Raw genomic sequence first — 26,306 nt, 5'->3', positions numbered from 1 at the left:
CTCCAGAAGTGGAGTGCTTTGGTGGAAATCCTGTGGTATGGGTTGCAGGGATCTACACAGACTCTTGACTCCTGATTCTTGGGAGCTGGAAACGGAAGACAACCTGTGGTGTAATGTGGAAGGTCAGAGACCACCAGTTCATTAGTGAACTGAGGCCTGCTCTCTTTGCATAGAAGTAGGTCTTAGGATATGTCCCATGGCTCTCAAATAGAAAAGAAGAAGAAAAAAAAAAAAAAAAAAAAAAAAAACCAGATACCTCGAAATCCCTCCGTTTTTCATAAATTGGGATGATGAGTTTGTAGATGTCTGCGATCAGCTCATAGCGTTCTGCCTTCCAGAGTCCATCTGCACACTGCTCCAGAAGCTCCATCAGCACTTCCTGATCAAAGAGAAGGTCACCAGACAGAGATGAGCATTATGGAGAGTTAGGAGAATATATTCCTTCTGGAATGTGTAACTAGTAAGACTGTCAGAGGGAAATTTCAAAAAAGAAATAAAATTTTTAAACCCTAACTCCATGTTTGTAACAGCTTATGTTCTTCTTGGGAAGCCATTTTTCCAACCATATTCACATGCATAAATAAAAAATGGGTCACACTGCATGACTGTGTATTAGTAACTTGCATGGAAAAACTGACACTGATAGTTTCAAATGTGCCCTCAATTTTTGTTCTCCGTTCTCTTCTTATACATATAATTTGGAAATTTCTTTTTCCTTTCTAAGGACCAATGACAAGGTGGAAACATGGTTACTACATGACTTTGACCCCAGCCAAACATCTTGCAGGAATGTGGTGCTGGAGTGTGGTGGGTACCATGCCTACTTCACCAACGTGCTTTCCTCTTCTCTTTGACATTTCTTTCTAGTCACTGTTTTTGTTAGCATCCTTGGACTTTTGAGAAAGGTAACACTACCCACGGCTCAAGAATTGGGGCGTGAGCTCAAATTTACACTACTTAAGCTGAACCTGCTTCCTGGCCATAGTCATTGCCATAGTCAATCAGGTTGAGTTTTAGGACCCCTACTTGGAATGCTTGGGCAGAAATGCTCCTATCAGACAGGACAGAGAGAAGCAGCATGGAGCCTGACTGGGGCTGACATTCACCTCATGGCCACAGAAGGGTATCTGCCTTAGTAACAGAATAAAGAGGCCCCTTCCGCCCTGGTAAAGTTAACTGTATCAAAGATAACTTTGTTAAAGGTTTGGACACACTGATTTAATCTCTCTATAGAATTTCCTAAAGGGAAATTTTTATTGTTTGAACAATCTAAGTGGAGTTTCATTAATAATGTTGAATAAATTTTCACACGCATATATGTCCCCGAACAGCTTCAGTAATACATCTATTAACACCTTTTGCTCATTTTTATAATGGATTTTTTAATTAATCAATTTTGAAAATTCTTTATGTATTTTGGATAAAAGTTCTTTACCGCATTTGTGATTTTTCTCTGAGGCATAGAAAACCTAGTCAGTGAAATAATAACAGAAAGTTTCCCGAATGTAGGGAAAAGTATGAACTTCCAGGTATGAGGTATTTAGAATCTCAAATGGACATGACCAGAAAAGAACCTCTCATGTCATATTATATTTAAACTGCTGAAAGTACAGAATGGGGAAAGAATATTGAAAGTTGCAAGAGAGAAGTACCAAATCACTTGTAAAGTCAAACCCACTAGAATAACACAGATTTCTTGGTAGAAATTCTAAAGGTCAAGAGGATGTGGAATGATGTATTTCTAGCCATAAAAGAAAACAACTGCCAACTTAGATTACTACAGTCAGCAAAGTTATCCTTCAGAATTGAAGATGAAATTAAGACCTCCCAAGACGAGCATAAACTAAAGAATCAATAGCCACTAAACCACAATTCTGAAGGCACTTAAAGGAATTTTATGCACAAAAGAGGAAGAAAACATAAGAAAATGAAACTTAGGGAAAAGTCTAACATGATTTAGTTATTTCTGAATTATTAATTAATTCATCTCTAAGATAAATAAGAGAAAGATGTTTCAAAACAACCAGAGGAAAAAACTACATCAATAAAATGAAAGAACTAGCACACACCTTTCCATACCACCCTGAAGTCTCCAAATAAAAGTGTCTTTTGAAGATTGGATGCTCTTGATTTTAAGTCCAATTTAACAAGTTTTAATTTTCTGGACTGTGCTTTCGATGTTATGTCTAAGAAATGTTTAATCCAAGTTTATAGAGATTTTGTCCTGTTTTCTTCCAAAAGTTCTGTAAATTTACATTTCACATTTAGGACTCTGATCCTCTTTGAGTTATCTTTCATTAAGTGTGAAGTTCTTTTTCTTTTTTCCATATATGTATGCCTAAGTGTTCCAACACCATTTGATGAAAGTCTATTCTTTTATCCTTTCTCCATCAAATTGTCAAAAATCAACTGACTATGTATGTAGGCCCATTTCTGGGGTTCATGTTTTGTTCCATTGATATCCCTTTGTCAATCTAATGTTGTTTTCATTACTACTGTGGCTTTATAAGAAGGGCTCTCTACAGCGATACTACTGGCATCTTGGTCAAGTTTCTGTTGCAGGGGGGTGTCATGTGCACTGTAGGGTAATTAGCAGCATTCTTGGCTTCTGCCCACTAGATGCCAGTAGCAGTAGCATCTCCCCTTTCCCCAAAGTCATGACAATAAAAAATGTTTCCAGACGCTGTCAAATGTACACTGGGGGGGAGAGGAGGCTGTGTGTGCAAAATTGTCCCCAGCTGGAACCACTGCTTTATAGTAATCTTGGTTAGAATAAATCTTCTTTTCAAAATTGTTTTGAATATTCTAGTTCCTTTCATTTTTATATCAATTTTAGAGTCAGTTTGTCAATTTCTACCCAAACTTCTGATGGGAATTTGGGACTGCTTTGAATCTATAAATAAGTTTAGGAAAACTGAACTTTTAACAATATTGAGTCCTCTATGGATTATAAAAAATAATTTAATAATATAGTGAAACCATGACATAAGAATCCCTAAATGTGAAGCAGGTTAATTGACTGATATATACTAATCTTACCTCCTATTATCCTGCTAATCTGAATTATCAGTGTAAGTAGCCTCTTTTGTAAATTCTTGTCTCATGTGAATATTGAGAGTTTCATATCTTTTTTCCTTACTTAATACACTGGCTAGAACCTCCAGCATGATGTTGAACACCAGTGGTGAAAGCAGATATTCTTGGGTCTTGCACAATTAAATATGATATTTTTCCCCTAAATAATTAGGGAAGTTCCTTTCTATTCCTCGTTTTTTAAAAAAAATCTTGAATAGATGTTGAATTTTGTTGAATATTTTTTTGCTTCTATTGAGATGGTCAAATGGTTTTTATAAATTATTCCATGAATATAATGAATTAAATTGATTGTTTTTCCAATTTCAAACCTACCATGCTTCATGAAATAAACCCCATTTGGTCATGATGCATTTCTCTTTTTTATATATTGATAGATTAAATTTGCTAATATTTTGTTATATATATATATATCCCTTATATATAAATATATTATATATCCTTATATATAAATATTATATAGTATATATCCCTTATATATAATACATATATCCCATATATATATATATATCCCTTGTATATATAATTATAAAACAAGCTTTATATATAAAGCATGCTTGTATTCTCTGTGATATTGTAAATGACAGGCAAGCTCTAATGTTTCAGTACAGGTTTACAGAGCCAAAGAAAATAAGCATTTTTAAAGCAGTTGTGAATCAACTTACCAGAAAATACTATCTAAGTAAGACCATCTAACTCTTGTCCTATTTGTAACAGACAAATAATAAAACTGTCATCTGTGTGACTGTAAAAGGTGTACCATTTGCCTCATGCTTTATAGATCTCATTAAAGTCAGATAGTGATCACTACCACAGCTACAGAAAAAAGGAGAAATCAGAAAACTTTCTTACATCATCTGTGTCCTTTGCATTTGTCTTATGAAGAGGCATGCCTTTCTTACTTTTGTCTCAAATCTTTCCCAATAGACAACCTATGCACACTAAGTATAACAAATTCTGTATTCCTTTTATGCTCCTGTTTATAAAAGTTAGATAAAAGAAAAACATATGAATACGCTTGTACAATTTCAATGACAGTATTCATACTTCTCCACATTTGTAAAATGTATGAAATGTATATATGTCTAACCTTAATATTTGTAAGGACCAATAAAAATTTACCCATTGAAATGCTCTGAAAAATTTAAGTTGTGTATGGTAATTAGTAGGCCAAATAAATGAACCTCTCTTACTTCAGTCTCTGCTTTCTACTTTGCATTGATTTTTAAATTATCTTATTTCTACTGGGTTACATAATATCCCACAGGGTCACATACATTTGGGTAGTCACATATTTCCGTCTTGTTTGTATTTTTCTTAGTAATATTAGCCATATTACTAAGTAGGAATAAGTGTCCTTTGCTGTAGAGAAATGAGGTGACTGAGATGCCCTTTATCACAAAGTGTTGTATTCTTGCATATCTTTGTTTAAACATACTGCTGGTGGGTATTTATTGAGCATTTTCATTCCCGTTACAGGGGGCTGTCTTGTGCATTGTAGGGTAGAACTGCAGCAGAGGTGGAAGGACTTAGAAGACTCCATTTCTCTTGTGGATCAGAACATCGCACAATCAAGGTTATAGAATTTTTTCCACTTTAAAACTATTCTTAGGTTTAATTTGTAGACTAATCATTTGCTCCCTTCTGTTCTATTGAGTTTTTTCAAACATGAGTGCAATTTGTGTGTGTGTGTGTGTGTGTGTGTGTGTGTGTGTGTGTGTAAAACTACAACCAATCCTACTAGTATGCCAAGGCCACATTATAGATATAAATAAATGTACAATGATCCTACCTCTTTATTATCATGGGATCAGAAGATTCTTAGTTCTATACCATAGCAGAAAGTGGAGTGATTTTAATGCAATTTCATAAGAAAGTTGAAAAATTCCTCTCCAAGAGTTATAAAAGTTATAATTACGTACCCATTAGTATCACATCAGTGATTCATTCATTCATTTATTTGAACATTTGTTCAAACATTTGACCAAGCATCTACAATGTGCAAGGCACCATGCTTGACTACTGGCTTGACCTTTAAAACTAAATCCATAAGTAAATTAAGACTGTGTAATTCACAAAAATTGCTTGATAGATTTTTACCAATTGTGAACAGCCTATTTTGGAAGGTCTATTCTGCTGAGTGACATAAATGAAATTTACTTTGAATAGGGAGCCCTTGAAAACACACAGACATCCTTTCAGAGCAGCCAGAACTCATGACCAACTGGAAGGAGGTGACATGCACATACTCTGGAGTGAGTGAGAACCGATGGATTTAACAGTAGTCAGTGGGTCCCTGGGTGAGTACGAAGGAGGCCAGATATCCTTCTCTCACAGAGCTCAGCAATTCCTGCTCTCCTAGCACCCAGAGTCCAGTGAGGGAGCCATGGAGAGATTACAGTAGGTGCATGATGAAGAAACCGCAGGGCATCAGAACTACAGAGAGGAGCAGTATCTGTCCAGAGAGGAGAAAGGGGAAGCATGGAAAGCTGGAAATGACGACTGAGTCCTCGAAGACAGTCAGGGGAGGTTAGCAAGCAGAGGAAGAAAGAGGGAGTGCGGACAGAAGGGGAAGAGGGGAGACATTCCAGGTCCAGGGAACTGCCTGGGCAAAGGCAAGAGAGTGAACACAGCATGGTACGTAAGGAATTTCCAAGTAGTTTCCGGGTTGGAGAATAAAATCTGAATCAGAGAGTGGCAAGAGAGGAGGTTGGGAAGCTGGGAAGGGGTAGACATGTTAAACCAGAACAAAGTTTTCTATGCAAAAATAAACAAATAAATAAATAAAGTTAACAAATGTAGATCATTTAATGAGCCACAAAAACATACGTTATCAACTATCACAACAAGGAAGCATTACATGAGGAAGACATTACTTGATTTTCAAATGCGTCTGTCTAGTCACATAAGTTATCTGTGTACAGCAGCCTTTCAGGTACGTTTTAAGCAGCCCTATATTTTGTCATTTCCTAAATACATATCAAGAAGAGTGTACTGGTAGTCTTCTGAGTCAAATGATTCTAATTTGTAGAATGAGATTTGAATACTTATTTTTACTCTTGTTCAGTTAAACTAGAAACAGGTGGAAGGTTTAATAACAATAAAACCTGAAGCCAAGCAGTATATGAGTATCAACATCTGATGTGTATATGATAAGGATAAATGAACTCATTTATGGAAAAACCCGTAACATTATATTTGGTATAGAAAGATGAACTTCAATCAGGGAGACTCACCAAAATGGTTGGGAAAAATCTGATAAAGCAAATGGAGTTTAGAAAATATGAAATATCACTATTCTTGATGGTTATCAAGAATTCTGACTCAGGAAACACTCAAGGTTTGTAGTTTATCAATTCAAATATCACTGATTATGCAAAGAAATGGTAATATATGCTATAAAAATGAAATGAGTAGATTTTTCCAATAATAAACTAAAAAATGGTTTTTAAAAAAGCTTAATCCTCTCATAAAAGTAGAGTGTAGATTACTAAACATCAAAGCTTTATTTGATAAGGTAAATTATTCAAGCTAATGTCAACTCTGTATCTAGAAATTTACAGCTGGTGCATGAAGTAATAATTCTCTGACTAGAAATAACAGACAGTAACCACAGAATTTGAGAGGCCATATGTCAATACAAAATTATGAAGTCATAAAAACCAAGACAAAGTAACTATACGCTGAAGTACATATGAATAACATTCTCAGCACGAATTCTACTTATTAGTTTGCTTTGGTTCTCAGCAATCACAGTACCTGAAAGCCAGAACTGATCCAGAAAATGGTCAGAAACTGATAACCTTGAGCAGCAGTCATACAAACTGCTTTATGATTTAATCGCCACGTTTAAAATTTAAACACCTGGATATTTTTTTTCTAAATTGTTGACATATGTGAAGAACTGGAGAGTGGGGGCTCAATGAACTCTACGCATCCAGGAAGTATGCATTTTATGATATTAGATTAGACTTAAAAAGATCAGTGCACAAAGTTCATGAGCCATTGAGGAAGCTTTTAAAAATGTAATTGGTCTGTCCCTTTTTTAAGTGTGACATAGCAAAGGCGCTGAGAGCACTGAGCATCTGTCTGTGGAAATAACATCTCTCATGATGTGTATGTATGTGTGCACAAAAATGCCCCTAAGAGCCTGTATTTGTGCAGGGAATTTAAATTTTTTTTATTTAGATGCTTTTTGCTCCATCTTATGATTAATTCAATTTGATTAACCTTACCTATAAAGCTAGATGCTATCTCTACATCGACCATTTAACAAGTATCTGAAAAACTGTGAGCTGGCTCAGGTGACGGCTTACTCTCATAGTACAACTCTACCATATAGCACATGAACAGTGTTAACTTCTATTACTTCCTTTCCCAAGACACAGCTGAGGACCACTTGCATCAGAATAATCACCTGGGACACTTGTTAAAATATCCATCCTGGGACTTATACCCACCCAACTGAATAACTGAATCCAGGGATGAGGGGGCAAGAATAAGAATCTCTATCTGTCTGTCTATCTATCTATCTATCTATCTATCTATCATCTATCTATCTATATTATATATTTTAGCAGTACTGAACATGAAATCCTAGGAACTTGAGCAAGCTAGGCAGGCACTTTAACACTGAGTTCCATCTCCAATCCTCTATATTTTTATTTTGGGACAGTGTCTTGCTAAGTTGTCCAGGCTGGCCTCGAACTTGCAATCCTCTTGCCTCAGCCTCCAAGTAGCTGGAATTATGGGTGTGTGCCATTGGGCCTGGAAAGAATCTGTATTTATAAGAGGAATCAGGCAATTCCCAAGCACACTGAAGTGTAAGGGCTACTGTACCAGGTGAAACCTTGGGGCGGGTTCCTCACTTACGTATCTCCCAGCTAGCACAAGGCACACAATTAGTTTGTTGATGAATCAACATAAATCAGTATAGAAATTTCCAGGTCACAAAGAACTCAGGTCACAAAGAACTCAGATTTTCAGGAACTTGGTTTAGGTGTTTCTCCTCAATGGGAGGAAAGCATTGGAAACTGTAGTAGGGCTCCCATCTTGGTCAAACTCGCTCCTGGAGCACCTAGCTCAGTGCCAAGGAGGCCCAGCATGTGTTTCAAGATGAAGCAAGGAACTATGTTCTGGCATCAGGCGAGAGGCAAGCAGTTACACAAGTTCCACTGGCCAAGTTCCCTGCTCCTTCCTCCTACTGTTTTGGAGAATCAGAAGGGAACTGTATAACTTTTGTGGCTCTAAGAGTGCTGTCAGTCAAGGAGAAGTTAGATAGCTCTAGAGGGTCACAGTCACCAATCTTGACAACAGCTGCAGGATGTGTTCTGCTTATTTCTCTATCTCATGGGATGTTCTGAGTATATGAACATACTATGCTTGTTACTGGACGTTGTTTATGAACAGAAACAATCTTGGTTAACAGAAGTCACATTTGCCTGGTTAAGTTCATATAATAATCGTTATACCCAATGGTGTTCCTCTGGTCTCCACATTTTCATCAATTGATCAACACAGAATCTTGCGTGTGTTTCTGTACAGAGATACTTAATATAACATATATTGTTGAGTCTTTAAATTCCATCCAATAGCACTAGAACTCATGCTTGATTGTGTAAGGCACATCAGTGTCCTTGCACTTAGGAACCCTAAACAGCACTTGAGCACTACATGTGGGCCATTTTAAACAGCAAAATCACCAAGAAAAACCCATAAAAAGGTTCTGAAAAACATGGCATAGACCATACATAGACCAGGAAAGGCTCACATTCGGCATGAGACTGGTATGAAGCAAGAAGGCAGAGTGCCATGAGGACTCATTCCAGAGTTAAGGAAATGCTGCAAGCAAACAGGCGAGTTACAAGGTCCCCCTGCATTCTCTAGCTTGCCCTCTAAATTCCCTCTCAGTCCTGTTCTCCTAGTTCTAGTTTCCGGGAAGCTGACACATCAGGATGGCTGTCTGCACAATAGGCTGCCCACCTTCTGGCTCCCAACTGGTTGGGGCCAAGGACAGGCCCAAGCAAGAGACTCCAGGGCGGGAGGAGAGTGAGAGCACACAGGAGACTCTGCCACCCACCCTTCCCCTCTCTCGCCCCTTTCCCCTTTAGGCGTGAGAAACAGCTGTTGCCAACCAGGTGGATACTTCCACACTCTTTGTTGGTTTCCCTAACCATTCTTTGAACTTTTAAAAAACAGTCCTTTTATTAGACTTTCTTCACTTTTTAACTGCCAGGACCCTGGTGCTGCATCAGTCAAGAAGAAAGGAATCTCAAAATTGCATGGACCAAGCAGAACTCTGGCACCACAGGGAACTCAGAATCCTTCCATCTACACAGGTCCAGACTTGTGGAACAAAACTGTAATTAAGAACTGGATGTTTCTCTTTATCTAATATCTCACCAAAAACATCTGGGAGGGACTGTGCTCTTGGGATCAGAGTCAAGGAAGGTAGACTTGGTACCAGTGAAAACTCATCCGAGGCCTGCTACTAAGACAAGTGTGCAGTTTTAGATGGTGCCCCTAAAAAAATCACTTTGGGAGAATCTGAGAGATTTAATTATACCCACTAACGGAGATTAAAAGGGCAATGATTTTTCACACTGTTACACACTCGTTTCCCATTAGCTCTTCCCAGACTTTGTCCCTGCTGGTGGAGATTTCCATCGTGCTCTTTTCCTGAGACATCGAGTGGCCCACGTGAACACGAACCTGGCAATTTGTTTTCTCGTTTTAGAACACATTCTTCTCTGCCCTTCCTGCCAGGTTCAGTTTTGATGTGTAGGGCTTGAGCGTGATTTTATAACCCTGCTATGTCATATCCTAACCATACAGATTGTCGCGTACTATGGACCTTGTTAAAGGTTTACCAACTTTATGCCTCAAGGACAGGGTGGCAAATTCATATTCTGAAAACAGCTGATAAAGTGGTCCTTGTCACATGTTTGGCTCTTACTCAGAGGGGGTGCCATTCATAAATCTGCACTTGGTTTCAGAGCCTATTTCGTTTGACTCTCGTGACTACTTCGATCCATTTAATCAGATGAGCAAACACGGGGTTTACTTTATTGTCCCTCCAGAGTAGGTTACGGAAACTGTTTATTTTCAAATCTAATTGTTCTTGGCATACTTGCTTTCCTTATCTGATTCAAAATAAAATGCTGCACCTCAGAGGTCTGACTTGGCACAGGGTGCAAGGGTTTTTTCTCCAAGGAGACAATAGAGTCATGCCAATTTCAAAGAAAAATTCAGTTAAAATTTGCCTTGAAGTGAGGAGTTCAAGCCAAGAGCACATGGTCCTTGTTCTCTTAGTGAAAGGTTTCACACTTTAGAGTAAAAAGTAAAATAAGTGAAAAAAATCACCACATGTCCAGGCATTTCAAGGTGGGAGACAGTGGAACTGTTAATGCTGTGGAATAACTAACTTAATCCCCTAATCCCCTTTCCCAAGATAATCAGAGAATTTATCTACTGTGTCTATCTAATGTAGTTTTTCAAACTTCATGAAGTAGCCAGGCATAGTGGCAAATGTCTGCAATCCCAGTTACTTGGGAGGCTGAGGCTGGAGGATCACAAATCAAGGCCAGCAGGGCAACTTAGTGAGACCCTGTCTCAAATAAAAATTTTAAAAAAGGGTTGGGGTGTAGCTTAGTGGCAGAGTGCCCCTGGGTTCAATCCCTATTATTTATGCGTTTATTTCAATCCCTAGTACCACTTCATGAAGTACACTTGATATATTATGCTCTTTTTCCATATTTAATTTTTAATTTTGAGCGTCAAGGCTAGATAATTTACAATAGTGGCTCTTACACTTTGGAGCTTAAGAGCTCTTTACATATCTTAAAATTTACTGAGAACTTCAAAGAATTTTTGTTTATGTGGATGTTTTCTTTCAAATTTTACAATAGTAGAAACAAAAACCAAAAAGATAAAAGAATGTATTTGTTAATTTAGTTAAAATGATAAACTAGAATATATTAACCAAAATTACACTGTTAATGAAAAAATGGTATTAATAAAAAAAGAGTAGTAGCCTTGTTTTACGTTATCATAACTCTCTTTGTTGTCTGACTTTGTAGGCGAAACCTGGAGTCTCGAGCTTCTACATTCAATCTGTCTGATGTGTAACTTGGGTTGATGTAAATAAAGAAAATCCAGCCTCACACTGAGTTGGAAAAGTAAGGGCCTCAAAGACCTCCTGAGGGCTGGGGTTGTGGCTCAGTGGTAGGGCACTTGCCTAGCATGTGTGAGGCACTGGGTTCAACCCCCAGCACCACATTAAATAAATAAATAAAATAAGGGTATTGTGTTAAAAAAAAAAAAAAAAAAAAAAAAAAAAGACCTCCTGAAAGAGTTCCAGGACTACCTTTGATAACTGAGTGACTTTTGGACTATTTCATGTCCCAGGAGAGGTTTGCTCAGGGGCCTTCCTTACTGGCATGAAAATGGTTAAAAGCTGTAGCATTAACCCTGTGCTGCCACACCCTGGTCCCCTAGTCAAGAAAAAAACACGAACACCACAGGCAAGGTTAAGTACTCCTTGCTCCATTGGTTCTTTCTCGCCACATGAAGAACTGGACAACTTTGTTTTGCCTAAGCAGACGGGCAGGATTAAAAGCTTTACCCGGAATGCTTCATTCTGCCCTGTGGGGGGCGAGGCAGGTACACAGGAATACACTGCTGTAGTAGATACGCCCGGAAAAGAGAACACAGTGAATGCAAGCAGGAAATCAGCTCTTAGGAAAATTCCTAGCTTTATTTCAGAGCTCTCTGATCATAGATAAGTGGTTACATGGCTACACTATCCTGTTTTGGCAAGAAGCTTCAGAGTTGCTAGTTATATAACGTCAGACCTTCTGTTCTGCATGGGGTTGGGAGAGGGTGGCCTGTTTCCTAGCAGGCTATAGCACCCAAATAGAGGCAGGAATTGGGTCCCATCTGGCCTCTCAGGGCTTTGAGTGTCCGGCCCTGGGGGAAATGTCTAGAGTTGTAGATGATAATCAAAGTCAGATGGAAACAGCAATAAACTTCACATGCCAGAGGAAGTGCCAGAAAGACTGAGAAACTTTGTGGTCAACACATGGGGCCTCTGGGAGTGTTGCTCAGAGCTCAGCCCCACTTTACTATGAACTGGCCCCTCAATCCCTCTCTCCAGAGAGGAGGAGGCGTGGCGAGAAGGGCCAACAGCAGAGCAGTGGCTGCTGTTCGAGCTGCCTGGAGAACAACCTCAGTTAGGGCTGAGTGTGCAGGCAGCAGCTGTGGCAGGGAAGAAGGGGGTGATGCCCTGGCAGGGGATCAGCAGGCTCCAGGTACCCGAGTACCTTACACACCACCCAACTAGCGGGGAGTGTCCTGGAAGGGCGTGGCTAGGATCTCGCAGACGGTGCTCACACAGGCTAAGACGTCTGTGATGTCACTAGCTTACAGGACTGCTGCTGCCCATGAAGTCTGTCGGGGTGCATGAGTGCACGGGAACACCGACTGGAGCCGCGGCACTCACCTCGTTGAAGTGGACGTCCTGCATCCCGACGTCTTCCATCATGGAGGCCTCCTCGTCGATGTTGGGGGTGATGACCCTGAAGGCAGTGCACCCCTGCCTGAACATGCCTGGGGTGAGAAAGCAGAGACAGTGAGGGCGGTGAACCCGGATGTGGCTGGACTCCAGCATTCTCCCTGCTTGTATTGTTTCTGTTACTCTGAAAGCGCTCACGTGTCAGGCCAGCAAGCACATGGGAGGCTGGGGACCTCTGTGTGCTTTTCCTCTCCCTTTCCTCACATCTACCCCTCACCTCCCTCACTTTCTCATCCTTTTTATTCTCTCCACCCACTGTTTTAAAAAGTGCATTCGGCCTTCAAATAAACTATCAATAAACTGAGAAATAGTTACTGAGCCAAATTAATGGTAGAAAAATAACAAGCAAGTGAAAATTTGATTTGGTAAGATGACCCCTGCTCAGATATAGAGGAAAGTTAAGAAGCCGAAACCAAAGCCAATGAAAGAAACAGAAGACTTAAAAAATAACTATTTTCTTCAAGCAGTCAGTCATCTTGCCCCTCTGGCTGGGAATAACCTATAACTCATAACTCAAGTTTAGAACATCCCTTCTCCTCCCAGAAGGAACCCAACAGTTGCAGCTGTGTGACATGGGCTGCGATAGCAGGCTCCCCACCAGCTGCCTGGGAGGAGGAGGGGCCTTCTTCTCCAGGAAATGGACAGCAGGAATACCTCTGGGGCCTCAGCATCTGTTCCCCTAAGGGGAGAAGGTGGAAGGTTGAAGGGGGGATCAAGGTCTAAGATAAGGGAAACTCTGAGCTAGAGCAGCCCTTCTAAATGTTTTAGGCATCTGCATAATGCCAGCCATGCGAATGCTCATGGGAAGGACTTGAAATGTTCTGCTACTCTGTTTTGAGATGTCTATTCACAGTAAAACACAAGTCAAAACTTGAAATGACCATCTCCTGTGTTTTGGGAAAAATGAACACACGAGCATTTTGGAATCAAGCCTTGAAATTGTAGAACCTAAAACCAGAGATGTTTCTGCTGCACATTGTCCAGGTTTCTAACCACTCCCAGGTTATCTAGCATCTCTACCATGGTCTTAGTGTAGTCTTGCTTTGATTTAGTTATGTGGAAGTGACAAGCATTGATCTAGGAGCTTGAGGATACATTAACATACACAAAATAAAGTAAAAGCCAACCACCCATGTTTAGACTACAGAATACATTTAAATATTAACTCCACTTCAAGGGAACAACAAAAACGATGGCCAAAGTGCTTTCCTTTCATTGCCCATAGGAACAGACTGCCAGCAACCTGGAGAGCCCAGGAAAGGTGAGGGAAGGAGAGCAAAGACTGTCCGTGCAGAGTCGAAACAGAAAATCCCCACACCACTGGACGGCCCGTGAACAGAGCAGCCGGGGCCCCTCGGGAGCGGGCGACCCTCAGGCTCACCTCCCCGGCTCCTCCTCCGACAGGTGCTAGGGCTGCAGGGGAAGAGAGGAGGCTCCCGCTGGAGTGCTAGTTCCGCGTCTAAACATGAGGAAATGTGTCACCTGATAAAGGGCCTCAGCAGGAAGCACTGAGTGAACATGGAACCCTTCAACGTCCTTCTTGTTCAGTCCTCACGTGTGACAGACCCAGACTCCCCTACATCCCATCCCACCTAGCCAGCTGTGTCAGAAACAGACTTTCCATGGCCTTGGCATCTGTGCCTTTTTAATGCTTCTCATTAGCCCAGATCTGGTGCTGCTGTTCTCCAGTGTTAGGTGAGCAGACGGCCAGATTCTCTAAGAACCTCAGTCTTCCGAAACCAAACACTACCCTTGGAGCTATGATTTGGAAATGGTGTTTAACCATTCCGGTTAAAAACCAGAAGAAACTTGTGGAAGAATTCCTTGCCTGCTCATCTGGGAACAAAGGCTTGATGCACAAACCAAGTCTCACTGGCCCACTTCACCCTCTGGGAAGCATGGCTGCCTTCTATACAATAAAGCCAACTGGGCTGCATTCCAGGAAATCTGTCTGATAATCCATTACAACTGCCTCCTAAGTGATAAACAGCTCCAGTGGGAACTATTTCAGTTCAGGTTGGCCTCTCAGGGACACCTAGATGCAAAGCTCATTACAGGCCTTGGCAGAATAGAGTCACCTATAAAGTTGTATGACACATGTTTTTCTTAACACTGTCCTTCCTGCTGTGCCCACAAAGTCAAGCAAATAATCCCGTCAGGGAACAAAACAGTGAATGCACTTTCTATGCATACACACCCCCACCGCTAGATCTGACTTAATGGCTCTCATTAGTCTCTGCTACTTGGTACAGTTTTATTCTTTTCACCACTCAGGAATCATTCCTTACCCTTCCGTGTGAGATATTCTGCCACCAACGCTGTTACATGGACATAGCACATTGCTGCCTGCAATAAAGACATGTCTCAGAATAATTGTTTATGACAGGATGTCTAAGGAATAGATGTACTTATACTAGTCACCAAACAGAGTTTCCAATAGCCAAAAGTTTACCTTGAAAAAAGGGATACCGCTCACATTAATTAACTGGGAATTGAGACAAATGGCAGTAAATTTGCTAAGCTTTATTTTTACTTAGAATTATTACGCTTTACTACAAAAGCTAAAAATAGCATTTTTTTCTGATATCTAAGATTTCTGCATAATTTCTCTTAAAGCAAAAAGAGAACTGTTAAAACAAAAGGCATGCTTCTTATGACATTCTGAAGTGTAGTGAGTTCAGTGGCACAGCATGTGTTCAGCATGCCTTAGGTTTCATCCCCAACATCAAGAAAGAAAAATCTAATTCAACACTATAAATACCATAAAAAGGAAAAAAAATCCTTTCACCAAGTTGTCATGTTGTTATAAAAATCAAAGATAGTGAGGTTCAGGGGTAGAGCGCTTGCCAAGCATGTGTGAGACATTGGGTTCCATCCTCAGCACCACATTAAAAAAAAAAAAAAAAACGTATTGGGTTCACCTACAACTAAAAACACATTAAAAAAAAAAAAATCAAAGATAGTTGGTGGAAGTGAAGCCACAGTCAGGTTCTAATGCATGGGGCCCTGTTCTTGTCAGTCACGATGTGGACCTTAGTCTAGGGTCTCAATCTTGGGTAGGGAATTCAGCCCTGCAGAGGCTCTGGATGTGCATGTGTGCAAATATCCATCAGCAGTGTAGCAGGCACTCTGACTGTGCCTATTATGTGGAGGAAAGTCTGTTACAGAGTTAGAGTCATGACCCTGTCTGATCAGGAGAGGTGGAGTTCACACTTTTATTTGGTGGGTCCTACATTCCGTATGACTGTGTTTGTCATTAAGAGAGGAGAGATACAGGAATACAAACATGTGATGGAGGATGTCACTGACAATGGAGGCAGAGTGAGTGGCCGTGGGTCGATGAACACCAAGGACTCCAGCAACACAAAGCCAGGAGAAGGGTGAGGATTCTCCCCTGAGATGCTCAGAGAGCAGGAGGCCCACCTTGAGTTTCAACCTCCTGCCTCTAGACCTTTGAGAGTGAACTTCTTTTGTTTTAAGTGACCCAGTTTGTGGTACTTTGTTATGGCAGCAAGAGGAAACAAATTAATGCACAGAGGAACAACAGCAGCTCAGAGGATTCTTCTTTTAAGAAGAGACTTGGGCCATACAAATCACTTTAAAAGGCTAAAATTCTGACCTATTAGCTGTAATATAAAGAAATTAGTAGTAGTAGTAATTTTTATTCCATTCTCAGAATTTTAGGAGTCCATTATGGTAAAGGTACCCATGACATGATAATTCTGAATGACTGCAAAATTGACTCCTAGAATAAATATGCAAAAATAGGTATACAAATTTTCAAACTTAGACTCTAATTGAAATAGTTACTGAAATTTCAAGGTAAAAGTAAGCTGTTTTACAATACTTCTGACATGCCCAATGTCACAGGCACAGACTGAAGAGCATTCTCATGGGAATACAGAACTTGTATAGAGTCTCTTGTTTTCCTTAACTTCTCATTTTACAAATGATGTCATTGAGGCACAGAGGGGTTTAAAAACTGACTCAATGTCACTGAGTCAGGCAATGTCTGATCTTAGATTCAAAGTCTGTTTCTAAAGCCTGAATGTCCAACTCCCAGTAATGCTGTCTAAATGCTGAAACATGTCAACTCTGCACAGCAGGAACACCTTAATGTCTACTTCATTCACAAAAGAGGAGAGTGATGCTCTACCATCACCTTAACAACAAGAAAGATTAGTTTTATCATCAAATCGCTGAAACTTACAACTATGAAGGAGTTCTGATGCAGGAACTGGTGTGTACTTTAATAAGTGTAATTCTAAGAGCTTTCAAACAACATTCTTTTGTAGTAGAAATAGCCCTTAACAATCTGTTTTAAATCATTAAAGTGCTCAGGTAACTATGAAGTCACCCCACCCTAATAAAGTACATGTTTGAGGTATTACAGTTTTAATGGGCTTCTTTTGATTAACAGGGGACAATTTTCCTCAAAATTGGCTTCTTTGAATGAACAGGCCACAACTGGAAAACCACAGGTCAAGAGGCTGGCAGGGCTACCTACCTCAGAGAGGTCCCCATTTTTGACGTGGATCCTAGCCATGCTGTCAAGCCACGTCTTCCTGAGCTCGGGGGTGCTGGCATAGGACTTGGCTAGGCTGTACTGGAGGTCCACCAGCATCTCCGGGTCATTCTCATGCTCCTTCATCTGGGCTGTGGCCATCAGGACAGTGCGGATCCTCTTGGTCAAGTCTTTCACGTCAGAGGAGAAGCTGGTGTGCTAAAACAGTGGGTGAAGGATGCTTTTACCCCCTTTCTGCCTGGATGCCCCCACATCAGATGATAAGGCGATGTCCTGGGGGTGAAAGGTAAAAGGTGGCCTGGCCACTCACCTTGATGAGCCGGTCACTGTTGGCACAGTTGTTGATGATGGACAAGGACTGCTGGAACCTGGTTCCACCAATGCCAACCACATCTGCGATCAGCTGGCTGACAGAAATGATGACCTTAGGGACATGGAAACACGAGAAAATCAATTTCTCCTTCAGATGATTGCCCAGGACAAGCTTTTATGTTCAGTCAGGATGAACATGAGACCAGAGCAAGAGGTAGGATGTTTGGGCAGGGATCACTCCAGTGAGGGGAATGATGTCTGAGTCTTTTCCCCCGGACTTTCCAAAAATTATTCCAGAAAATGATTTAGATAGCCTTAACAATTTCACTTGCAAAACAAAATGCTCCTCAGAAGAGTGCAGAAGAGTGAGAAACAGTCCCCATCACTTGGATAGTTACTTACCTACAACCTCTCTCATAAAAAGGGAGAACTTACAAGTTACCTCCCTGGGTTTTGGTTTGAGCTTATATGTACTCAAGAGGTGGACTGTCCCTTGCATTTTTCTATTAGAACAGGAACACATTAACAATGCCATGGGGGATCTGCCTTTTTGTGAGTTCATGAGTGGCACTGCCATGCCTCAGTTGCTTGAGCTCAAGCATGGAAGCCACCTTTCTTTCCTCCTCTCCTTCACCACACCAGGGTGAATCCCCTCCTTCCATTTTTACATAACCTCCTCCAGGATACCATCCTCTCTTGTCCTAAATTTAACAATGGTTTCCCTAGCTGAGATCTAAATCCAAATGATCTTTTCTGAATGCTGGGGTCCAGAATATTCCTTCAAATATGCAAAGACTTGGATATATACCAATGAGTTCAGATGCATATTTTGAACTCAACACTGAGGAACTTCTCCAGTTCCCCAGATAGGTGAGAAGTTCCCATGGTGCAGCCATGGCCTGGAACATGCTCCCTGCCCTTCAGTCGCTACCCCTACTTCACATCCTCTGGGAAGCTCTGGGAAGCTAGTTGTCAGGGCCCCCCCACAGATGCTCCCCCAGTGTACTCAAGCTTCTCTACAGCAGCCCGGGCATACTGCACTGTAAGGTCTCAGTTTGCCTGGGACCTCCATCCAACTGCAGGCTCCCTGAGGCCTGTGATTGTGTCCATACATTCTAGCATGCAATGTGTATACAATAAATATGGCTTCAAAAAAAGGGACAAATAGGAGATGAAGGAGGGAGTCCTACTCTGCTTATAGAAAAAGTATACAAAAATACCTAAGACTGATCTCAGCATCCTCCTGGTTCTCAGAGCAGAGAAATGTATGCTTAAAGCTGTAGAGATAGCAGATGTCTTAGTAGATAGAAGACAGAAAAGAACCACTTTCAGTTTTTTGTATCTTACTTAACATGTTTACTTGTGAGCCTCCTCACATGAGGGTGTATGTGTTGGTGCTGGGGATTGAACCCAGGGCCTGTGCAAGCGAGGCAAGTGCCCTATCACTGAGCTCGTCCCCAGCCCCTGGCATAGTGTCTAATCTCTTTTATTTATTTTATTTTTCTAATCTTGATTCAGTGGAATTTTAGCTTGTACAATATTGATTCAATATTTAAATATCAAGTCACCAACAAAAACACATCCTGAGCCAGGATCTTACTGCAAAGAGTAGGAAATAAACTAAACCAATAAATTTTACTTCCCAATTCTCTACCTTGGGGCCAGATGAGGTAAACTGGAAAATACTACACTCAAAGTTTTCTTGCTAAAATAGAATCCACTGGGTGATTAAACCACACGCACTTGCAAGTGTGTCCGGACAAAGGACTTCTTTCCCGTGTAGTCGAAGTTGTTCCTCATCAGGAAGTAGAGCAGCTGCGAGGCCTCGGTCCGGATGGAGCTGAGTTTGGAGTTACAGCACTTGAGGATCTCATAGCACAGAGCGGCACACATGTCTGCTCTCCCCTCGTAGAACGTGGAGGGAAACTAGACGGGACACAGGGAGCAGACCAGCACAGCACCGTTAGTCCTCGGGGGGGCGGGGGGGGGTCCCTTCAACTCCTGGGCAAGAGGAGATCGCTGGCCCTCAGTCATGACTATCACCCATAAATCGTAAATTTATCTTACCTTATAAATTAATGACCTTAAGGCAGTGAAGACGTTTTTTAAAGCCGTTTCAGACTGATGTTTTTGAAGAAAACACAGGTAGACGTCAAAGACTTTTTTCATGAGGGGATTATGTCCGTGATCTGCCAAGAGCTGGTTCTTGAAACACACATGGACAGAGCATCAGTTAGACACCAGCACCTCCAGGAGGTTTCACTTGATTTTCAGGTTCAAAGATCATATTTTCCAAGAATCAAGACAACTTATAATTTAAATTAACTCTGCTATAGGTCCCCTAGGAAAGCACAGAATGCTCTGGCTCTACACTGACCTTGCATGGTGACTGGAAAACGGAAGTTAAGTGTAGAAATTGTCTGACATATACTTGGTCTGGTTTACTAAGAGGTAGCTAGGAGGATTTCAACATTTCGCAGATTTTATTTTATCAAACAAAACAAGAGGACTACAATTAATCATTTTCCAACCATTCTTCAAAATTTCCTCCTTGCAGTAAAAAATCCACACTAATTCAACATTCGGGACAGTTGGTTAGATAAATCTTCTTTCAGTTGCTGAATACACACAGTAGCTCAAAGTATAGCTCAGCAAGAAGCCAGCATGAAGTTTCACATCCAAACATGCATGACCTTTGAGTAAGACAAACCTGTGTGTGTCCAGGTGCAATACATGCACACATTCTGCACAAGTAAATATGATTATAAAGATAAAAATTCAAGAGAATGCTATCTCAAACCAACTTAACATTTGACATATCTAGCATGTCTAAATAATTTTACTGCATAGCAAATTATGGCTGGAGTCATAGTTTCGATTCAAGATTTAACCTCGTCTTATTGTTGGAGGGAAGTTTTGACTCAAAAAAATCAGACTCAAGAAAACTGAATTTTTAAAGGTAGGTCCAGTAGGCACAGATGTGTCACAACTGATAGAACACCTGGCATTCAGTGATCTTCATATAATATCATATCATATCATATTCATATCATATCACTGAGGTATCATATTTAATTCTATCACGTGAAAGAAGAGCAATTTAAAGAGCAGAAAATATGACTAAATGAATACACTTCTCAACTGTGAGCAGCTGTACACACACACACACACACACACACACACACAGAGGATTATTCTAGTCTTGGGGAGCTGCTTATGTGTTGTGTCATCTGTAAATACAATTTTCCGTAGGAGCCATAGTTTGGAAGTATTTCTTTTCAAAATGCAATTACTTTCCAAATTATGAGTGGATTAAAGTTTTCGTGAACCTGGAAGGAAGTTTTCCTTTTTCTCAGTAGTCTTTGTTTGTAGCTTGGCCCCCTCCCCGCAAAAATAGGCCAAGACCCAGAGTGTCTCCAGGTTCTTACTACTTCAATTAAATTTCTCCTCTATCCTCTCTCTGGTCAAAGCCTTTGCCTCTCATTTTCAGGTTTCAGTCCTCCTGGCCTCTTATCTCAAGAATGGTAAGAATGAAATGAAAAACATATTTATTATTAAGATGCAAATAATCCCTCATATAAAGGGGATTATTATATGAGCTCACCCTCATATAAAGGGGTAAATAATTTATCTTCTCCAGCTTACTTCGTTCATTTTCCACTTATGTTCTGCCCTTTTTGTCAGTAGCTCTGTTGATTTTTCATTCATTTGAAAGTAATATACTCTAAATGCAAATAAATCTTTGAACATTTGGAAAGGTCCAAAGGGGGAAAACAGAAAAATGAAAGTCCCCATTAACTTCTCAACTCAGAAATTATCACAGACACCAATGTAGTGTATCTCATTTTGACTCTTACTGAGGATGGGAAATTTCTATTTAGGAAATTAAATGATACAACAAGTCAATAGAAAGTCAAGACTTATTTTTAGTAATAAAGTGGAGACTAATTCTCCTGGAATTGTCTGGTGGTTTCAGGTTTGACTTTTGTAACACACTGCCTTATGGTGCTTAACCCAGGAAATGGCCTTTTCAGGGAATAAATGTTCAACATCAGTAATTCCTAAAGATTCAGGAACACAGAGAAAAACTTAAGTCTTGGGTGTCAAAATGGGATAAGTGTAACAAAGTTAATTTAGACAGCCAAGTCTTTTCAGGCATAGGGTATTATTGCTATTTAGACACTGATTTTAAAATAACCTGTAAGAAATCCAGTTTGGAGAAGCGCTGTCTCTGCTGTGGAGGTTCCACAGTCGCTGCAAAGACCTAAGCCTAGTCCACCTTTGCAGGTCAAGCTAGGTGGTTGCACCTAGGCCGCTGACAACCGAGCGAGACTCCAGGTATTCATGTGTGCCTCACTCTTACTTCCTACTGCTCCTTATGCTTCTGTATTAGCTCTCACTGTGCAGGAACCAAGAAAAGGTGCTATATGGAATTGCTAAAAATACATTTTCATATTAAATCTGTGAACACACTGACAATATTGTAAAACACTTAAAGGTCTGCATTAGTTTGTATTATGTTAATAATAGGCATTCTAAGACAGCCATAGAAGAACCATATTTTTCTGCATATGACTACCTCAGTTTACAAAATATACCCTTTTAGGATTAAATGAACTTACCTATGTGTAAGTGTCCTGTACTGTACCCTGTACTTGATAAGTGCTTGGTAATTTTCTTCTTTTCTCTTACCAGAGATCAATCAAACACTGATATTCACTCATCTCAGCTCCTCTTTCTCATACACACATACATCACTGGCTTGGTGAAGAACAAGGTCTTTGGACAGACCAGCTGTGTAGTGTTCTCAGGCAAATGTCCTGACCTGTCTCAGTTTTGATTTCTCCACTGTAGAGCTGGGGATGAGATCTATTAGGCAGGGCTGTTGTGCAGATGATGCCTGAGGTCTAGAAGGCATTCAACATATAGCAGGAGCTAATATAGTAATAACAACCAGCATTCAGGACTTAAATCTTTTCAAACATTTAATCTTATTAAGAAATTGATTTCTGGGGCTGGATTGTAGCTCAGCGATAGAGCACTTGCATAGTATGTGTGATGCACTGAGTTTAATTCTCAGTACCATATATTAATAAATAAATAAAATAAAAGATCCACTGACAACTAAATATGTATTTAAAAAATAAATTAAAAAAAGAAATTGATTTCTGGGTTGTCTTTGGCAGTTCCTTAAATGTGGTCAATTAAGAGAGTCACTATGATAGGGCTCCATCTGTAGAAGATGATTTGCTGGCACAAAATTATATCAGTCAGTTCAATGTTAAAATATGTTAAGGTTCTCCTCAAAAGACTAGGCATGGACCCACCAATGACTCAGCTATACCACTTCTTGGTATTTATCCTGTAGAATTAAATTCATCCTCCTAACATGCATACCTATATTTATAGCAGCACGATTTGCAATAGCCAAACTGGAATCAGTCTAGGTGTCCATCAACAGATGAATGGATAAAGAAAATGGGTATATAGTCACAAGGGAGTTTTATTCAGTCATAAAGAAAAATGAAATGATGTCACTGGCAGAAAAATGAGAGGCATTTGAGACCATTATATAAGCACAGAACAATAAGGGTCCTGTGCTCATGTGCAGAAGTTACAGAGGAAAAAGGAAAACAAAGGTGGGGGTGGGTCTCCTAAAACTCAGAGGGAGATCACTGGAGGGAAAGGATCAGGGGGCGAAAGGTGGGGAGGGAGGGGGAAGTGCCGGGAGTTATCAATATTGGCCAGATTATAGTTTTATTGTGTGTACACACACTATATGCTTGCATATGTAACAACAAATCCCATGATTACGTACAACTCTAATGCACCAAGTACATGTGGAAAAAAATCCATTAAGGTTTGGATATGAGATGTCCCTCAAAAGCTTCTGTGTTAATGCAACAGGGAAATGATTTGATCATGAGATCTCTAATCTAAGCAAGGAATTAATCCATTTGATGGGTTACCATTTGGAAGGACTACTGTGCTGGGTGGTACCTGGGCAGGAGGGGTGCAGCTGGGGTCGTGGGCCACTGGGGGCGTGCCCGTGGGGTTGGATCTTGCCTCCTGGGCTCCTCCCTTTCTCTCTGCTTCCCCGTTGCCAAGAGCTGAGCAGCTTCCCTCTGCCGGGACTTTCTCCTCTGTGAGTCCGCCTCACCTCAGGCCCAGAGCGATGGAGTCTGTGACCATGGACTGAACCACTGAAACCATGAGCCAAACTAAACTTTCCCTCCTCTAAGTTTTTCTTGTGAGGTCTTTTGGTCACAGTGATGATAAATCTAACACAAGAGCTTTCTAAGATGCTACAACGTGTGTCTCAGCTGAGCAAATAAATGCCAGGAAGATCCCAGTGGCTGCTGCATGTGGGCCTCACCTTCCTTTGAGTCTGAGCTAGATGAGATCAAGAGCTAGCAACGTCACAGGCGGCACCAGACACTTTCTCATCTTCCCATCTTGATGGGCGCGCTGACTTCACGCAGCACGCGCCTTTGCACACAGGCACACAGATGCTGGCAGAGATCACCTCAGTTCTACATCTTAGCCTTCCCTGAGCCTCTCAGGATCAGGCCATCACCATAAGACAGGCAGGAGTGAAGCCAGGTGAGACCAGCGCTTACTGCCTGGCTAGAGCAACCGCTTGGGCTCCTGCTTGCTCTGGCCCCAGGAGGGAAGTTTTGTAGACTTCTCATTAAAACCGAAACCTTTGGTAAAGTGCTTGCCTTGCGAGCACAAGGCCCTGGGGTCGATCCCCAGCACCTGCTCCCCCCGAGAATAAAATGAAACCTCAACTTATGAAGTAGGTACAACTGTCAATGTTTTGGCTAAAGAAATCAGGACTGAGATATCAGATAGACCCAGACCCAGGCTGAAAAGCTGGTGAGTGGTAGAGATGGGATGGTGTCTCTGGATCCATGCTCCAGTCAGCTGGACCTGGTAGGTAGCAGTGATGTGGACGGCCCTTTCGAGGGTCATCTCACTCAAAACTCACAACTGCCCTGTGAGGTGGATACTATTTTTCAATCTTACAGATGAGAAAATTTAAGTCTAGAGACAGCAAGTATTTTTCCCAAAGACTGTTCAGTCAAACAACAAGTGTCCTGACCAGCTTTCATCAGAAACTGTCAGATGCCATTTCTTCCTTGAGAGTCAGAACCTACCTGGTAACCAGACATTTGGAGATCTGGGAACCCTGGCAAATACCTTTCTAAATATTAAGCAAGCCACAGAAAGGCAGTCCATCGGGAAACTGTTGCCACGGCAACGGGTGCCATCCGCAACACACTTGTGCCACCTTGCCCTGCCCGCCTGTGTGCCGCTCCATGTTGGCCTGACCTCCGGGGTTTTCTGCTCGGTGCAGAGTGGGTTGGGCAGGGTGCACCGACACAGGTGCACGGTTGAACATTCACAGCAGAACCTCCACTGCCTATGTGCTAAGAATTTAAAATCAAAACACCAAAAGAAAATAGGAAGAGGGTCCAACACCTCTTCAGTGGTTCTAGTATGGTGGTGGTCCTCAAGCTGTAGGGTTCGGGTCTCATGCCCAGAGTTCCTGACACTGCAGGTCTGGGCTGGGGCCTGAGGATTTACATTTCCAACTACTTCTCGAGGGCTCAAGTTGCTGCCACCCCAGAGGCCACACTCTGAGAGTGGCTACGGCAGAGGTCCTAGGTAAGAAGACGCTGCCCCCACTTCCCATCCCACAGTGGTCTTCTGTTCATCTCCCGACTGGGTTCCCAGTAAGGACATTTAATGGGGAGCATGCGTGGCAGGGCTGCTAAGAAGAATAAAGGTATATGATAATGAAAGGAATGTCAAAAAAACGAGAGTATTTTTACTCTTCTTAGTGAAGAAATGTGCTTTATAAGTAGAAAAGAGAAGTAAAGCATAACAAAGAATGACTTTGGTTATATTTCCCAAATGCCCTTGCAATGAATATACTGTTTTGGTATTCATAGAATATTAACACTAACTTGACTTCCTCTTTCTGTGCTGGAAATCATTTAGAAAGAATGGGAAGTGTTAGGTTCCTAAATACAAAAGAGTGGTTGAAGAGTTCATCTCCAACCACTTGAATATTATTTGCTAAAACTTAAAAACATGACCCCCAAAAAAAAAAAAAAGAAGAAGACACCTTTTATTCTTTTATTTCCTATTCCTGGAATACTTTTATCATTTAATTTAGTGACTGATAAAATATTTTCAAAAGATGAATGGGTTTATATTAATTGCTGTTCTCTATAAACATCTGATTTTAATTGCTATAACACTTGAATATATTTGAAGACATGAAAGGTAGAAACGCCTGATTAGATTCCATATTTATCAACCTGAGGGGCTACAAAAGCCCTGTTTCTTCACGTGAATGCTTGCTTCTGGCCAAGAACGAACTGTTTCACCATTTCCAAACATGTGGCACATGAGGACCAGGTAAGTGTTATTCCATTTCGGGGAATTCAAGCCACCTACCATGGGACGCTTTCATTAAAGGTACTTAAGGATTAAAAGGCTGCCTTACAGTGGCAAAAGCTTAAGTGAAAATACAAGACTATAAGTTTGGCTGGTTGAGCTTAGCAAGTTGAACGGATTTAACAGTAGAACTCTGACCTGAAATGCTGCTTGACACTAACCTTAAACGCCAATGTGAAGAGAGAGAGCGTGTCCAGAGCTGTAAGGCAAACCTCAGTAGCAATGTTGGCTTCCAGCAGCGACTGATGGAGAACATCTGCATCCGAGTGGCCGTAGCCTGCATGAATCACAACACGGGATTACTGCCCAGTGTTCAGACAGCAAGGCTGGCAGGAG

General features: G+C 41.0%; 1 protein-coding gene across 12 annotated transcripts in view; it reads right to left on the bottom strand.

Moving 5' to 3' along the window:
* Dock9 (dedicator of cytokinesis 9) overlaps positions 1-26,306 on the bottom strand; it is a 273,347-nt gene that overhangs the window by 17,456 nt on the left and 229,585 nt on the right. For 9 of the 12 annotated variants that reach the window (XM_047553253.1, XM_047553255.1, XM_047553257.1 and 6 more), the window contains exons 39-46: positions 26,132-26,247; positions 19,569-19,706; positions 19,245-19,427; positions 17,500-17,613; positions 17,172-17,387; positions 14,953-15,010; positions 12,593-12,699; positions 257-379 (exon numbers count right to left, since the gene is read on the bottom strand). In XM_047553253.1, coding sequence (XP_047409209.1) covers positions 257-379; positions 12,593-12,699; positions 14,953-15,010; positions 17,172-17,387; positions 17,500-17,613; positions 19,245-19,427; positions 19,569-19,706; positions 26,132-26,247 — 1,055 coding nt within the window. Of the gene's footprint in view, positions 1-256; positions 380-12,592; positions 12,700-14,045; positions 14,124-14,952; positions 15,011-17,171; positions 17,388-17,499; positions 17,614-19,244; positions 19,428-19,568; positions 19,707-26,131; positions 26,248-26,306 lie in introns of all 12 variants that reach the window. The other 3 variants (XM_047553251.1, XM_047553252.1, XM_047553262.1) reach the window with 1 other exon arrangement.

This window comes from Sciurus carolinensis, chromosome 5 (assembly GCF_902686445.1).
Source record: "Sciurus carolinensis chromosome 5, mSciCar1.2, whole genome shotgun sequence".
NCBI classification, from domain to species: domain Eukaryota; kingdom Metazoa; phylum Chordata; class Mammalia; order Rodentia; family Sciuridae; genus Sciurus; species Sciurus carolinensis.
This window is presented reverse-complemented; position numbering and strand designations above follow the sequence as displayed.